The sequence below is a fragment of the Pantherophis guttatus genome, chromosome 8 (assembly GCF_059756535.1).
Source record: "Pantherophis guttatus breed Tessera chromosome 8, ASM5975653v1, whole genome shotgun sequence".
Classification (NCBI taxonomy): Eukaryota; Metazoa; Chordata; class Lepidosauria; order Squamata; family Colubridae; genus Pantherophis; species Pantherophis guttatus.
The window spans coordinates 21,426,797-21,445,009 of record NC_142070.1 but is presented as its reverse complement, the minus strand read 5'-3'; the positions used below and the strand labels follow the sequence as shown (position 1 = coordinate 21,445,009).

Below are 18,213 nucleotides of genomic sequence, written 5' to 3'. Positions count from 1 at the left end.
CTGATCAAATTGTAAGAACTTCTCAAGGCCAACTTTGTAAAATTGCATGGCTTTTGTAGGTGGTCCAGATAACCATTGCTGGTTATCTGAAATACCTTCTTACCTCTGGTTAAGAAGTCTATAGTTGTGAAATGTAAGAACAAAGTCATCATCTCCTTTAGGAACAAAAAATGTAAGTGCATACACTGGAGATTTGGAAGGATAAGTAAATCCTTTCTTTAAACTGTTTCCCAGAAATCCTTTCTAGATCATTAAGTCTCATGTAAGCATTGAGTGCTGTCTCTTCACAGACATTTGGGGTTTGGGCACACTGTTGTGGTCCACCAGCAGCCTGAGGAGCTGGTAGCAGAGTCGGATAGCGATGATGCTGAGGAAGAACATGGTCCAGTCCTGGAGGCTGCGGAAGGCCCAGATGAGAGCTCTGCGTCAGAGGCAGAGATGGGGCCAGGGCCATCGGGGAGTGAGGTGCGGACTCTGGAGCCTCCAGAGGCTGACAGTAGAGAGGCAGAGGAACAAGAGGAGCCTGTTCCTTGTGCACATATGAGAAGAGCTGCCAGAAGGCAAGAGCAGCTATAGCAAAGAGGAAGACTCGGGAGTAAGGCCAAGAGATGATTGGTCCCTCTCATAAGGCTTAAAAGATCAGCAATGGCTCTTGGGCTCTTTGTTGGAAAACAACATTGATAGACTTGTTCTTGTCTTGCTGCACTTATCTCTGGTCGGCGTCTTCTGCTTCTGAACTTTTGCCAAGAAAAGCCTTTGGCAGTTTGCCTAATTATACCAAGGTTGGTGATTAGACTGAAGAATTTGTGTTATGAAGAGTTTGTTTTGATTTAGTTTGGACTACGCTGAGAATGAGTTAATTCTCAGCTGTTCTAATAAAGTCTGTTTGTTTTAGAACTGTTTGCGTCGACTACTACCTACTTGGGCCTGGGTCATTGCCTCCTGTTTTTCCAATCACATGCACAAATTTCAAGCATTTCTCTAGCAAGGCAGGAGAGTGACAATATTGAACCAGTCTGAGGTAGGGCACACAGTACAAAACTTCTAACCAGTGCTGTTAATAGCTTGGTGTTGGAAAAGAAATGTTCCTTGCTCCCAGTACACATTTGGCTTATGCGACTGCTGTCAATTGCAGAGAGCAGAGAGAAGCCTTAAGGGACAGAAGGGAGAGTTGCCTAATCTAGAGCAGGAATGTAACATGATTAAAATGTCTCAAATAAGTCCCTTCCCAATTCTCAGAGTGCATTCAGACTTGCAAGATTCTGTTACCATAAAAGTAAGTACTGATCTAAATGTCTATGGAGAATCTTGGTCATCCAGGTTGTCTCAAAGGTATTTTTTTTCTTCTTCAAAAGGCAACTGGACTGTTTTTTCCTTGAGGAGGAAGAAGAAAACTTTTCACTTCTCATCCAAGAAGCTTCATCAATTTTGATGATGGGGGTGGCTGGAAGGATAGGTACTGGCAATTGAGACTGGAAGGTGGGGATGGAAAGATAGGTTCTAATAAGGTATGGGGATGGAAGGATTATATTTCTTTGCAGTCATCTGGTCACTAACTGGTCACTCTGAGAGCTGTTGAGGTCACATGGGGGTTTATCTGTGCATCAGGGTCACTTGAAACTGGGTGCAATTGATTCTGGAACATTCTTGGAACTGCTGTAAGGCCTGCATTATAAATTGGAGATAGGTGGCATTTTATCCCTCCCCCTCTGTTAAGGGAGAGGTGTTCAATTCTAACATAAATAGATTCTTTTACTTCTCTTCTAAACCAATCAGGGGTTCGCTGGTTGGGGTTCGCAGGGGTTTGGGAGAACCTCTAGCTAAGATTCTGTGCAGTTCAGAGAACCTCCAAATCCCACTCCTGGCTGGCCTCGCCCGCCCCGCCCCTACCAGGAGTCCCCACACAGCCCATTTTGGATGCAGGTAAATGCAGGGTGCGCGTGGAGGCTCGGGAAGGGTGAAAAATGGGCCTATTGGAAGTTCAGGAGGGCTGGAAACGGGCCCGTTTCCGGCCTCCAGAGGGCCTCCGGAGCCTGGGGAGGCCGTTTTCGTCCTCCCAGAGGCTCAAGGAAAGCCTACGGAGCCAGGGGAGGGCAAAAACAACCCCCCACCGTGTGCAGGAGGCCAACTAAGCCATGCCCACCATGGTCACACCCACCCAGCAACCGGGCAGAGAATCCCTTGCTAAAATTTTTGAAGCCCACCCTGAAACCAATGGTCCTCTCTATCCAAAATGTTTTCTTCTTCTTCCTCAAGGAAAAAAACCCCAGTCAAGTTGTCTTTTGAAGAAAAAAGCACCTTTGAGATAGTACTGATGTACATGACATTGGATTCCTAGTCTGAGCTACCTCAAAGAGATGGACACCAATCAGATTCCAGCATAATGGGAATCTGTAAAGAAGCAGTCACACAGATTTGCAAAAATTGTGTATGATCTTGTCTTGTCTTGTCAGTTGTGAGGAAATAATGGCTCATAATACTGGCTCAGCTCAAAGCAGCTGCCATCTATTGTTTCCACCAACATTGGGCTTTCTAGTATCCTAGTGGATAAACAAAGTTTTGAACTGCAGCTTCATCTGTGAAATTGGATGTTAGCCTGAGTCTATAAAGGCAGAGCAAGGTAACAGCATTCCATGCACCTTTGGCATTTAGTCATGCTGGCCACATGACCATGGAAACGTCTTCGGACAGCGCTGGCTCTTCGGCTTTGAAAGGAGATGAGCACCGCCCCCTAGAGTCAGGAACGACTAACACATATGTGCGAGGGAAAGCTTTATCTTTACCTTTATAAAGGCAGAGAGTTGTACTTCCTGGTCGGAGTCTAAACATAGGGTCACAAGCGCTTGCCTGCTGTAAGTAGTCTGAGCTCTCTTTACATGCCTGAAGCGCTCCTTGTGGAGGAGGGAACTGTTGTGTGAGGGGTACAGAAGCTTCCAGAAGCTATTGTCTTGAAGCAATTTGGACACTTGCTTCAATATTATATTTCATTGGGTCTGTGTATTATAGTTTATTATTGTGGATTATAATTTTCTTGGTGGCAGCCCCGGATTTCCTCAGATTTTTAAACTTTACTTACAAAGCCAGATATGTCCATTATTTTCTCTGTCAACTCAACAAGTATATTTTTCTTACTAAATTAGAGTCCCTTGGGAATTGGGTGGCATAGAAATGCAACTAAATAAATAAATAAATAAATAAATAAATAAATAAATAAATAAATAAATGGAAACGAACATTTTTCTGATAGGATTATTTCCTGAACAGATAGCCTTTTATTCCCTTTTATTCCATCATCACCTTGCTCAGAGCCCACTGTAATTACTGTTAATTACAACTTTTGACCTGTAAACCTACATTTTCAGTATCAATAGGGAAAATCTGAATGCACGAACAGCAATTATCTCAGGAAAAGCACAGTTCAACCACAGCATGAGGTGCATCGCACATCATAGTCTTTTTTTTAATCTAGATGAATTGGATAACAAGCTAGCAAGGAACATCTGTAAATAAAGTTTCAGAAAATATTGTTACTGCTTTACCTTTATTTATTCCTCCAAGATTATTGGCCCTACAGAAGAATTTATAGTCTGAATTTGTACTGAACTGCAGCACTGCTAAAATAGATTTTGGGCCAAGGAGGCTGGGTTAAAGGGAACACTAAGGTTGCTGCTGATTTCCATTGTTTATGTCTGAGGTGATTACTTGACATCATTTAATGGTAAGAGTAGCCTGAATTTATGGTAATAACTTCTCAAATTGTCGATATGGACTGTTAATTTTTGTGTTTGATACACACTGCTCCTCAATGTGATTTATTTAGGAATATTTGTACAGGTGGGATATAACTACAGAAGTGGCCAAAATTGTGGAAACCTTTTGGGAAAAGTGTATTTTCTAAAACTAGCTAATAACACCACTTTTTTTTTGAGTAGTACCATAAAATTACATATTAGTGGAAAGATAATTCAATCAAGAATGTAATGCAATAACTTTTATGAAGGATTTGCTATTAGAATACCAGTTACAGTATAAAGAAAAAAGTGAAACACGTAGAAAAAACAAGATATACAAAAATTATCACATCAGTTAATACTTGGTTGGGTAACCTTTAGCATGAATTACGGCCTTACAACGTCTTCCCATGGAGTGAACCAGGTCTTTTAGTTCTGCAACTGTTATAATGTGAAACCAAGATTGAATGATTGCTTCTATTAACTGGGTTTTATTTCTGGGTTGCTTCTGACTAACAAGTTTCTTTAGTCGGCTCCGTAGATTTTTAATTGAGTTAAGGTCTGGGCTATTCCCAAGCCATTCCAGTAGTGGAATATGATTATCTTGAAACTCCCCCCAAAAGTGGTGTTATTAGCCAGCAAACCTCAAAAATACACTTTTCCCAAAAGGTTTCCACAATTTTGGCCACTACTGTATGTATGTATGTATGTATGTATGTATGTATGTATGTATGTGCATGTGTCATCTACATGTACATGCACGGATTAACTACAGCACTTGAATGAAAACACTGATGAGGGCAAAGACCATGGAGAATCAACACATGGAGAGAATACTCACCCCTATGAAAACAGTGGTCCCAGATTATCCCTGCTATGAATATAAATGGAATGAAATGTAGAACAGTTGTTAGGATATGTTCAAATTATGTTTTAAACCTCTAAAAGTGACTGTGGTCACTTTTAGAAGTTTAAAACATTGAAGCATCCAGTTTCAGATGTAATTTTAGCAAGCAGTCTGGAAACCAAAGCATGTGATTCCATCTCCTCCTCCTATTTTTTTTAATAATAGAAAGCATTTTAGTTAGAATATTCTGGACATGTGATGCGACACCCAGAAAAATATGCCATACTTCACTTAATCCCCCCGGGAAAGATTGATGGCAAATGAGGTCCAGGCAGAAGAAGAACATCATGGCTTCAAAATCTAAGGGACTGGTTTGGACAAAACTCAACAGCACTTTTTGGTGAGGCTGTTGATAAAAATAGGATTGCCAACATGATTGCCAACGTCCGATGACGGATATGGCACAACAACAAGAAGAAAGTGTTTTGGAGAAAAAGTTTATGGCAGAGTAAGATAATCCGGCATAATCTGAAGGTTGCATTTTTTTTTCTTGTGTGCCAAAATCAGACTCACTGACATATAGAAGAAGGAGGTTATTTGAGATGCCTGGAATTGTTTTTGTATGATTTGTATTTTGTATGTTTTTGGAGATATATATCAAGGAACAGGTGGAGGAGGAATCTGCAGGTGGACACTTAGCAGGAACACCAAGGGGTAGATTTGCTGAGCAAGCTATTCAGAGGTGGACATCACATAATGTAACAACCGGTTCGTCGAGAACTGAAAATGTGAGTGCGTGCCTTCTGTGCATGCGTGCAGCATCAAACACACGGTGATTATATAGGATGGGATAGCGCTGAGGCGGGTGGCCAGGTCCAGCCGCTGGTCGGAACTACCAGTTCGCCTGAACTGGTCCGAACCGACAGCAGCCCACCTCTGAAGCTATTGGTGGAGCTTTTGGAAAACATTAGCAAAAAGAGCCTGTCAAAGTTATTAGAATCCAGCAAGCCCAGAAACTTTTTCCTTTCTTATTCCCCCCTTCTCTAGGCTGCCAGGGACCTCAGAACTAAAAATACCAATAGATATTGTGTGAGTCAGAGAAGGAGGTAGTGAAACAAATAAGAGACTTTCTGTGTAGTGCTGTACATTATGTATAGTTTATTTAGCCAAACGCCCAAAGCCACTTTGCCAACAGGTCAAAGCATGTTAGAAACACGCACAAATTATCTACCAAAAACTAGAACAGAATAGACTAGACTAGAATAGAATAGAATAGAATAGAATGGAATGGAATGGAATGGAATGGAATGGAACGGAACGGAAGGGAAGGGAAGGGAGGGGGAGGGAGGGAAGGGAAGGGAAGGGAAGGGAATGGAAGGGAAGGGAAGGGAAGGGAAGGGAGTGGGAGGGAAGGGAAGGGAAGGGAAGGGAAGGGAAGGGAAGGGAAGGGAAGGGAAGGGAAGGGAAGGGAAGGGAAGAGAAGAGAAGCTGGAAGGGACCTTGGAAGTCTTCTAGTCCAGCCCCATGCTCAGGCAGAAGAACCTATACCATTTCAGACAAGTGATTGTCTAGTCTCTTCTTAAAAACCTCCAGAGATGGATTACCCACAATTTCTGGAGGCAAGCTGTTTCACTGGTTAATTGTCCTCACTGTTAGGAAGTTTCTCCTTAATTCCAGGTTGCTTGTCTCTTTAATTAGTTTCCAACCATTATTTTTTGTTCTGCCCTCTGGTGTTTTGGAGAATAATTTGTCCCTCTCATCTTTTTGGCAGCCCCTCAAATACTGGAATACTGCTATCATGCCACCCTTCATTCTTCTTTTCTTTAGACTAGCCAGACCCAAAACCTGCAGCCATTCCTCATATGGTTTAGTCTCCAGGCCTTTGATCATCTTAGATGCTCTTCTCTGAACTTTTTCCAAAGTCTCAACATCTTTTTTGTAGAACGGTGGCCAAAACTGGTTGCAGTATTCCAGGTGTGGTCTTACTAAGGTTTTGTAAAGTGGCACTAATACGTCATATACTGATCTTGATTCTATGCCTCTGTTTATACAACCCAGGATTGTTTTAGCTTTTTTGGATGCTGTTGCACATTGCTGGCTCATGTTCAAATGATCGTCCACAACAATAAAGCCTAATTTGGATTAATTTGGAGAAGCACAGGGTGAATATCTTTGCAACATTACTGTCCTCTTTTTTCAGACTTTGAAAGAAGAGAAAAGGAATGGCAATTGGAGCTGGTATGCTACCTGATACCAACAAGGAAAACCTTTATTCTGCTATCCCAAAGGTGTTTTTTCAAGAGGCAACTGGATTTTCTGTTTTTTCTTTGAAGACATTTCGCTTTGCATCCAAGAAACTTCTTCAGCTCTGACTGGATGGTGGGGAATGGAAGGATTTATACTCTTTGCAGACAACTGGTCATTTGCATTCTTTTAGCAAGCCGTTAAGGCCACCTGGAAGTTTATCTGTGTCATCAGGGTCAGCTGACTAATGCAGAGGGGTGTGGAGCCTTTTTGGAACTATTGAAAGGACTCTGTTGTAGACTGGAGATAGATGTTGTTGTATCCCTCCCTCTCTGTTGAGAGATGGCTTTTCAATTTTGACATAGATGGCCTCTTTGACCCCTCTTTAAAACCAGTGGTCCTCTCTGTCCAAAATGTGGACTTTGCTATTTTCAAAATAGTGGCCTTGTCTTTTAAATGCAAATGGATTGCTGAATCTAGTCCTGATGGTTTTGTTCTCTTATGTTGGGACAATCATATTGGGACAACCATGACCTGGATGACTGAGAATTTTCATAGACATCTGTATTCTGCTATGGGCAAAAAATGCCAGGTGACATGATGCCATATTTGTCCATTACCTTCAAATGCAATTCAATGGAAAGAATCAAAAGTGATTCATGATGGCCTGCACGTACATCCACTTTCACCCAGATGCTAATGGGATCGAAGCTATTGTTGAGTAATTAGCAACGGGATCTTAGAGTCACGGGGAACAGCTCAATGTAAATGCCAGCTCAGAGTGCAACTGTTGTAAAAATGTATTCAATATTATTATCAGCATTAGAGCAGTTCCCCTCTGAAAAAAAGGCTAGAATATCTGCAGTATTTTAATTCGAAGTGAATAGAAAATAGGAAACATGATAAACCTACATCAAATAATGTATGGAATAAAAAATATGGACAAAAATGTTTTCCCTCTACCATAATGTAGTGTCGTTCTATAAAACTAAATATAGACAGATTCAAGAGCAATCAAAGTTAGCATTTCTTTAGATGACACAGTGTAGGTAGGTATGGGATTTCATGGCCATCAGATGTGATAGAACACAGAACCTCAGGGCTGAAAGGACTCTTATCCTCTAGCCCAGCCCTTTTTCAGACCTTATATCTGTGATGGCTAATCTATGGCACATGTGCTAAAGGTGGCACCCAGAGCCCTCTCTGTGGGCATGTGTGACGTCGCCAGCTGCTCTTCTGGTTTCTGGTGCCCACGGTCAGCTGGTCTTTGCGGGTGCCGGAGTGCAGAAAAACGCCCCCCCCAAAAAAGGCAAAATGACAGGAAAAAAACAGGCTTTTTTTGGGCCGTTTTCAGGCTTTTGTTCGGGCCGTTTTCAGGCTGTTTTTCAGGCCATTTTCTGAAAAATGGCCTGAAAAACAGTCCAAAATGGCAAAAAAACCCCACCCCAGGCCATTTTTGGGCTATTTTTCAGGCTATTTTCAGGCCATTTTTCAGGCCGTTTTCTGAAAAATGGCCTGAAAAACAGTCTGAAAACGGACCGAAAAACAGCCAAAAAACAGGCATGTGCGTGCCAGCCAGTTGGTCTTCGGGTTTCTGGCATGTGCACATTCATGCACATTCCAGTTTGGGCACTCGGTGCCGAAAAGGTTTGCCATCACTGCCTTATACCATTGCAGTTAAATGGTTGTCGAGTCTGTTTCTGAAAATCTCGAGTGACGGATTGGTGAAGTTACTGATTTAAATGATTTAAAAAAAGGGGACTGGACAAATTCATGGAAGATTACCTATTCATAGTTGCTAGTCTTGAAGGCAGTTTTAAATGATTTTCTATCATTCCTTAAATACAACATTGAAGATGTTAGTGGCTATAGTGGAAGAAAAGTGGATAGGCCATTAACTATTTTTAATCCTACTCTCATTGGTACATTAAGATTTTCTTTTTTCTGAATTTTCTGAATTTCTCCAGGGGCCACTGTTGTGGTAAGAAAAGATAAATTTGAATGCTAACTATAATTTCACTACCTTACTTGAAAACAACAAAGATTCATTTATTTTACCAGTGAAATCTTCAAAAAAATTATGAGGGGCTTCTGTTTAATGTTAAAAGCAGTCAGTCAGCCAACCAGCCAGCAAAACATATTTCTAATATACAAAATTAAACATAATTCTGCACTTCATTTCTCCTTTTATATTTTTTCCCCAATCTCTTGTGCCTGGGCAGTCTCAAGCTATTTATTTACTCCAGTTACATCTTTCCAACTCTTTCTAGGATTATGAATGTTTACAGTCACAAACCAACAATTAAGACATCCTTAGATAAAATAATCAATGAACAATTTAAAACATTCAGAGTAATAATGTAATAATAATCTATAAATTAATATTATAATCCAGCCAAATAATATTGATGAAAAAATTATTAGCCAATAATAAAAACAACAACAATAAATTATGAACATGGTCTTCTCCATATTTTTTGATGTGGGGGGGGGGAGAGTGTTGACACTTTTGTGAAACTTGAGGTTCTCACAAAGTGTGCCCTGTATTAACATATATGAAAAATGACCCTGATACGAACCTTCTCAGTAAACAAATCAGACAAAGGATAATATACGTACGTACCAGTTTCCTGGTCATGATCTGTGACTTCATTTGGAAAGCTGCTAAAACCATGAGAAATGATTGAACTTTTCAGCAAGAGTGTGAGAATGCTATCCATTTTCTCTGCTGATGAAAACTTGAAAGCCTATGGGGTTGAGATAGAGGCAAAGAAAACAAAGAATAACCTGAGGGCATACAGATTTGTACCATCATCCAAAAGCAAAAGAGCAAAAAGAGCAAACTCATGTGGGAATATTTTGCACCATTGAAGTTGGAAACAGCTATTAGTTTTTAAAAGAGTTGCTGGTGATCTGGTAAGAGAGATAATTTCTCAGATGGGTTTAAGGGCGAAGAAAATCACTGAAGATCAGTGGAAGTTTATCATGGCAGCTATTTCCTGGAGAAACACAAGTCCTAAAAAGTAATTAAAGTAATTAAAGGACAGCCTTACTATGCCAGAGACTGCAGCTGTGGTGTCCTGGGTGGACTTCTTATAATAGAACTTACAATGCTCACGGAAGTGGGCTATTTCTGCAGATCCTCCAGTAGTGAAGTAATGTGTTTCCAATTAATTACAAAGTAGGATACCATTTCTATTTTTCCCATTGGGAAGCTGGCTTATGTGCAGGGAGGAGGTTGAGAAAGTAAAGGTAGTAGCCATAACTGAATGAAATCAAAGACCCATCCCTTTGCAGATGATACAATACCTTGTGTGTCCAATCACACTTGGCCAATAAAGAATTCTATTCTATTCTATTCTATTCTGTTCTGTTCTGTTCTGTTCTGTTCTGTTCCATCCCGTCCCGTCCCATCCTGTCCCATCCCGCTCCATTCCACGCCATTCCATTCTTTGTTGTATGTAGCAGGATTTGGCTTCAATGGCAAAGTTGTGATTGACATCTTGTTTGTTTGATTTTTTTTTTTTTGAGGAAGGAAACATTTGAGAAGCTGCAAGCCAACATTTCAGGCTACTATTTGCTAGCCCTGCATTGCCTTAAGGTGTTTTTTGTTTTAGTAACTGCAAGGGTGCTCTCTTGCCTTTACATCTTATTAGCTCTCCATCCATCAAGAACAGGGTAATCTTATCACCAGGAAGACAAGCACCATGTCTGTTGTTCAAGACACATGTTGAGCTTTCACAATGCAAATTGCCTTCTGGTAACGGCGTATTAGAAAACAGGACAAGCCTGCGTTTTGTCTTCTGGCAAGTGCCAGGGTAATGTTTTCCTTGGGCTTGAGGCATGATTAGAGTTTTGATTCCAGCAAATTGAATGGCCCCATCTACTTCTTTGTATTCCTGACTAGAGGAAGCAGACATAAAGCAAACTGGTTGTTATGTAGCTTAATTTCTTTTCTTTAGAGTAGTGTTTCTCTACCTCCATGAGTTTAAAATGCATTTGACTTCATCATCCAGAATTCCCTAGTGGCTGGGGAATTCTGGGAGTTGAAGTCCAAACATCACAAAATCATGGAAGTTGAGGAACACCACTCAAGGGGATCTAGATAGTCCCCAGACACCATAGCATAGGTGCTTCTCTCTCATTGAGAGACTGTGCCACCAAATTGGCTGTATTTAGAATGGCTTGGAGATGATAGGTCAGTTGAAGTTCAGGAGCTTTGAATCTAATCCAGTAGGACACCCCATTCTCTTATGCATGTTCTTGTGATTCTCTTTCTCTTTCCTCATTGATTGTTGCTATTAGTGCCTTTTAGTTGTGACAGTCTATCATTTCTGGTTTGCGAGATTTTGTGCCTTTCAGCTTATTTACACACTTTTCCTTTCCATACTTTCTCTGAAGCACATTCATATGGGACTTAGTCATAGAATAAAGGGTTTTTTTAAAAAAACACACACACACACACACACACACACACACATTCACCTGAGCAATATGAATAATTTCAAAAACAGACATGAATAATCAGTAAGGCATGTTGAAACCCTGGCATGGCAAAATATAAGAGATTGAAGTATAAGGATAGGAGATCTTTATTCTGAATCTTCTGAATCATGAACTCCCTGGAAAATTTTAGGCATGCATTCTCTTGCAGCCTCAGTTATTCACCCAGGACTTTTGGGAAATGTGGGAAAGTTTTCAAATGCACTGTTAGAACAAAATGGGATCGGCTGTGTATGAACGTAATTTTCCAGTGTTTGCTCCCAATACTCCAAGCATTCCTCCGCTCAAAGATATACATGTTTTGTGAAGCTGCATAAAAATATCTATATATACAGTAAACAGATGAATAAGCGAATCAGTATCAGTTGTCAGTAGAGGCCCCATTTTGTAGTCCTGTTATAAGATGCAATTCCAGATGATCAGACTTTCTGTCTCCCAATTTTCTGAATCTAATAGAAAACATACTTCTCTATAAAGAGAGAGCCAGAGCAATTCTTATTAGGGATTCCAACAGGAAACTATACAAAAGAAATTCAATATTTAATATTACATATATTAACTGCAGCCTGCATAATATATGCGCAAAACTGGAAGAAGGAATATCCACCAACAGAAGAGGATTTAATCAAAAAAATCCTTGAATGCGCAGAGATGGACGAGCTTACAAAGGAACTTAAGGAAAGAGAGGACTCAGATTACTATAAAGTATGGTTTAGATGGTATGATTGGTGCAAGAAAAGAAAAAACGAAAAAAGGAATAAAGGGCAAAAAAAGGGGGAACGGAAATAATACTCTGTTGTTTATTTTTGTGATAATATGGATTGAATGTGCTGAAGATCAAAGTAAAGAGAAGTCGACACAAAGGAAATTAGATTATTTAAGTAGATTAAGATAAAGTTAGAATATATGTAAATAATAAGAAAGGATCACCTTAAACGAGCTGTTAACAACGGAAAAATGATTTGTATATATGTGTTGTTTGTTTTGTGTTTGTTTTTAATGTATTCAAAAATAAAAAACTTTTTATAAAAAAAAAGAAAACATACTTCTAGAGCTGAGCTGGGTTGTTTTGAGGATTTTCAGATTTTTGAAGATATTAGATGTTGTCTCTTTACATGGCTGTAACAGTACTGACATACTGAAATTAATTGCAGTTGAGGCCTACAGTTACCATGTGGTCATGGCCAAAACTGATCTGTGTGGTCTGTAAGAGTTGACACTGATTTGATAGCACATATAACCAATCAACCGGGGATGCGGTGGCTCAGTGGCTAAAACACTGAGCTTGTTGATTAAAAGGTCGGCAGTTCAGCGGTTCGAATCCCTAGTGCCGCATAATGGGGTGAGCTCCCATTACTTGTCCCAGCTTCTGCCAACCCAGCAGTTCAAAAGCACGTAAAAAATGCAAGTAGAAAAATAGGAACCACCTTTGGTAGGAAGGTAACTGTTCCGTGCGCTTTTGGCGTTTAGTCATGCCGGCCACATGACCATGGAGACATCTTCAGACAATGCTGGCTCTTCGGCTTTGAAATGGAGATGAGCACCGCCCCCTAGAGTCGGGAACGACTAGCACATATGTGCGAGGGAAACTTTACTTTAATCAATCAACCAATTAATGAACCAATTACCATGTAACAGTCTGATGAAAAAGATGTCCATCTTCCTCAAGCACTAGGATTATTCCATTATCAGATTATTTCTGAGATGAAGGAAATGGCCATCAGGAACATCACATCTGAGTGCCTTACATTTACATATCTTTTCGGTTTTCATTGTACACAGCTTCATTTATTTAGTGCTGGGTAAAAACAGTTTTATTTTGGCTTTTAGAATGTTAACAGTTTAATGGTTCCTGTGTGATTTTATTGTTATTCATAAAATGTTGTTATTTGCTGCCCTTCTATTTTTATATCACTTACACTTCATCATTCTGACATAAAGAACAGACTAGTAATATTATGGTAAATAAATAATACTAATTAGCTAATTGGTCTCACTGGAAATTGCTTTCTGAGAGCTTGCCATTACTTTTGTATTTATTCAGAAAATTATAACCTACTTTTGACTTTACACCAGAGAGGTCTACAAGAACATGAAAAAGAATATAATATAAAATCTTACGTTTAGCAAAAAAGAAGCAGCATTTATTCATTTTAATATCTTATAATCTGTCCTCATATTTTTTTTGGGGGGTGGGAATCCTTTAAGGTTCAAGCATCTGAAAGTCAATCATATTTTGAACATTACTTTATACCCCGAACAAACAGTGGTAATTCTTACTTGACTGAGCTCAGATGATTGTATTCCATGTGCCAAGGGATCTCAGGAATATATTTTTCCAGTATAATTAGGTTTGGCCTTATTAAATAGATTTAATTGTGTTAAGTTAGATCATTTTGGTATTTGTCTTTAATTACCATAGAAGGTGAGCCATTTATATGTTTTTTTTCTCTGAAGGAAAATAATAAAGTGGGAATCTAAAACTGTGTACAGGCATACAGGTAGAGCAGGGGAAGGATACTGTAAAATCTCCATTCCCACCCCACTCCGGGGGAAGTATACTGCAAAATCCCCATTCCCTCCCCACTCCTAGGGGAAGGATATTGCAAAATCTCCATTCCCACCCACTCTGGGGCCAGCCAGAGGTGGTATTTACTGGTCTCCGAACTACTCAAAATTTCCGCTACCGGTTCTCTGAACTGCTCAAAATTTTCACTACCGGAATCTGCTGGATTTCACCCCTGAGGTAGAGGCGAAAACATATTAAGAACGATTGCAGGAACTAGGCATGGCTAGTCTAGTGAAGAGAAGGACCAGGGGTGACATGATAGCAGTGTTCCACTATTTGAGGGGCTGCCACAGAGTGGAGGGGGTCAATCTATTTTCCAAAGCACCTGAAGGCCAGACAAGGAATAATGAATGGAAACTGAACAAGGAGAGATTCAACCTGGAAATAAGGAGAAATTTTCTGACAGTGAGAACAATCAACCAATGGAACAGTTTGCTTTCAGAAGTTGTGGGAGCTTCATCACTGGAAGTTTTCAAGAAGAGACTGGACTGCCCTTTGTCAGAAATGGTGTAGGGTCTCCTACTTGGGCAGGGGGTTGGACTAGATGACCTACAAGGTACCTTCCAACTCTGTTATCTGTATATATATTTTAAAAATGTAAAGAAAGAATTCCAGATTGCTATTTGAAGTATCTTTTGAGTAAGATGGCTTTGGCAATGTGGACCTCATTTAAACCCAGTTTTATAAAGTTGTACCAAGGCAGGACAGTCCAGAAAAGGAAATGATTATTTCTAAGCTCCTTGTAGCTGGGTTACACTTAACCATGCTAAACCTCACAATGGGTCTAAGTCATGGGCTATGATTTGAATGTAAGAAAATATTTGTGGAAAATTTGGTATGAGTTCTAAGAATTATGGGCTAGTTAGGTAGCTAGCTAGAAGATGTCAGACTTATTTTCTAGTCTGCTATAATTAACAGTATATCCAGAGTCACATAGGAGATACCCATGTTTGTTAACTGGAAATTTACAGTTGAATTTAAGATCTTCTGCATGAAAACTGTGTAACAATCTTTCCTGTGCAGACTCTGCATCAAGTCATAATTTGCCAACCTCGTTAATTAGTAGACTTTTAACCTCAAAGTTTTTCTCAAATGTACAGAAAGTACAACAGTGATGATGGTGATAATTGTAATGTCCTCAATTTAGATTTCATATTATTAAGACAGTAATTAGTCGATGAGATGAGCAAAGTGTGAAAGTTCCATCTTGCTTCTGCTTTATAACTGTGTGCTATTGAACAGACTCTTTGTACTCTTAAAAAATTATTTGGAAGGAATTTACTTCTGTTTTTAAACAAGCGCTAATAATGTAATGCATCATTTTTTTTATTAATCCTTTGTTATGAGCAGAATGCCTTAGGCTACAGACATGGTAGATTTGTCACATGAAAATGAGGCTGTCTGAATTATAAACACAACTATTATTTTTGTTCTTGAATTGCAATTACAATATAGACATGTCAAGTGCCCTCAGACTGCCCATTGTACAAACGATAGTTCAATTTCTTTACTTTTCTGAAACAGACTTTCCTTCCTCATTATATGGGGGGAAAAGAGGAAGCCGTTTTACTATAGATTTTGTCGTCTGTTGGGTTTCTAAAATATAGAATAAGAGATTTGCATGGAAATTGTGAACTCTGCAAAGATGGAATGGCTACATATGACAGATACATGTTAATTTAAAAACGCTATTGTTCATCTAATTTCATTACTTGTTTATTATTGATTTCATTTATGGATTCTTGGACAACAGATCTGCTTGCTAAGAATGGATTTACAGATGTGATAATATAGGTATAAATAATCTGATTCCATCTTCTTATTTATTTACAGAAGATAAAAAGCCCAATCGGGCTTTTGAGAGCATGCAGTAAGGTCAAGTGCTTATTTCAGGGTTCAAAAAAATAAAAGACAGGGTGTTATTTTCGGGGAAACACTGCATATATAATATATATATATATATATATATATATATATATATATATATATATATATATATATATATATAATAATAATAATTGTAAACTATACCTGAAGCATTTATTTTAATAAGTTGATAATTGGTTACTTATCCAATAAATAAGCAAAACTAGGAACATCATAATATGCCTTATATATCTGATCAAACATGTTTCCAACTGGTCAGGCCAAGAGTGAAATGATGGAATGGAATGATATAATTGTGCATTATGACATGAGGAAAACAAATGAAGCATCTCTGACATCCATAAATCCTATGGGCACCAAGCTATGACAATACTGAGTCTTTGTAAATCATATAGCAAAACTCTTATGGCAAAGGACTAACAAGATCAAAGTGGACAGTCGTAAACAGAAATCCTAAAAACTCTGACTATAATTTTAAAACTGAATAATATAACAAGAGACCTACTGAATTAGACAAAGACTTGTCTAGCCAACATTCTGACTCTAACAGAAAGCTCACAGACATCAGATCAATAGTCTTGTTTCTGTTTTCAAAACAAATGGATCCTTCATGAATGTGTTCATGAATGTTTCTGATCTTCCTTCTAAACAAGTAAATTGGTGGCAATTGCCATATCACACGGTAGCACATGTATAAAGGAACCTTCTTGCTTTCAGTCCCAATTTCCAAATCCTAAGAAGCTTCATGGAATATATATATATATATCTCCAAGTAAACAAATAGAAAAATATAAAGTATTGTAGTAACAGATTTGAGTAGAGTAGCAATCAAGTCTACTAGACTTCTAGGGTTCCATGTGGCTCTTTGGGATGGGTTGAGGATTGAATACACTTGCATTCCCTACCGTTTATAGGGGTACACACCTGTGCCTCTTGCTATGTTTTGGGTTTGTTCCAGGGGTGAAATCTACTTACCTTCCTTATTGGTTCGGAAGCGCACACATGCTTCATGTGTGTGCACATACCTTCTGCGCATGCACAGAAGGTAAAAAAGTATTACTTCCTGGTTACCCCAGTGGCAATCACTACCTGATCGCCGAACTACAGGGAAAAATTGCTACTGGATTGGGCGGTCCGGTCTGATCCGGGAGCATTTCACCCCTAGTTTGTTCCTCCTGTTTTAGTCAGTGGATTGCTTCTTGAAGCCTTTATACCATTCTGCTCTTCTTCCTATTCATGCCGTTTTTAGTAAAAAGGCCACAAGGAGTCTGCAATCTGCAACATGCCAGATGTTACTCACCTGTACCAATATTCCTACAGGATGTGATCAATATTTGGAATGCCACCTGTTGCCTATTCCTGCACTAAAATATTGACCATGTGTTTTAAATTAACTTTTTTTCATTGCTCCCTTATCTTCGGCATAGAAATTTTTACAAATGTTGAATAGTGGTGAAGAATTATACCAGTGACTTGACACTGCTGAGTTGGAATGATTAAAAGATATAGTAGCTTTAGAGTAACACAGTTTCTTATGGTCCATTTCTGCATCCCTAGTATGACTCTATTCTCACTATTACCCAATCAATCATTTTAGAAGACAATAGAGGTAGTCCTCAACTTATGACCACAACTGAGTCCAAAATTTCTGTTGCTTAAGTGAGACATTTGTTAAGGGAGTTTTGCTCCATTTTACAACCTTTCCTGCCAGAGTTGTCAAGTGAATCCCTGCAGCTAATTTAGTAACCCGGTTGTTAAGTGAATCTGGCTTCCCCGTTGGCTTTCCTTGTCAGAAGGTTGCAAAAGGTGATCACATGACCCCTGGACATTGCAACCGTCATAAATATGAGTCAGTTGCCAAGCGTCTGAATTTTGATCACTTGATCGTGGGGATGCTGCAATAATAGTAAGTGTGAAAAATATTCACGAGTCACTTTTTTCAGTGCTATTGTAACTTTGAATGGTCACTAAATGAACTTTGTAAGTTGAGCACTATTTATATACATTTCTACTTCATATTTGCACAGCTCTGAAATCAAGGGTAGGCTTCAAAAATTTTAGCAAGGGGTTCTCTGCCTGGTTGCTGGGTGGGCGTGGCCATGGTGGGCATGGCCTAGTCAACCTCCTGCACCATGGCAGGGGGGGGCATTTTTGCCCTTCCTGGGCTCCGGAGGCTTTTTTTGAGCCTCCGGGAGGGTAAAAACAGCCTCCCCAGGCTCCGGAGACCCTCTGGAGGCCGGAAACAGGCCTCCAGAACTTCCGGTAGGCCCGTTTTTCGGCCTCCCTGAGCCTTCGCATGAGTCCTGCACTTACCTGCATCCAAAACGGGCCGTATGGGGACTTCTGGAAGGGGCAGGACAGGGTGGGTGCGGCCAGCCAGGAGTGAAATTTGGGGGTTCTCCGAACTGCACGGAATCTTACCTAGAGATTCT

General features: G+C 39.6%; 1 protein-coding gene across 1 annotated transcript in view; it reads right to left on the bottom strand.

Annotated features, from left to right (window-relative positions):
- BANK1 (B cell scaffold protein with ankyrin repeats 1) overlaps positions 1 to 18,213 on the bottom strand; it is a 177,194-nt gene that overhangs the window by 92,015 nt on the left and 66,966 nt on the right. The window contains exon 6 of the mRNA XM_034442209.3: positions 9,446 to 9,569. Coding sequence (XP_034298100.1) covers positions 9,446 to 9,569 — 124 coding nt within the window. The remainder of the gene's footprint in view (positions 1 to 9,445; positions 9,570 to 18,213) is intronic.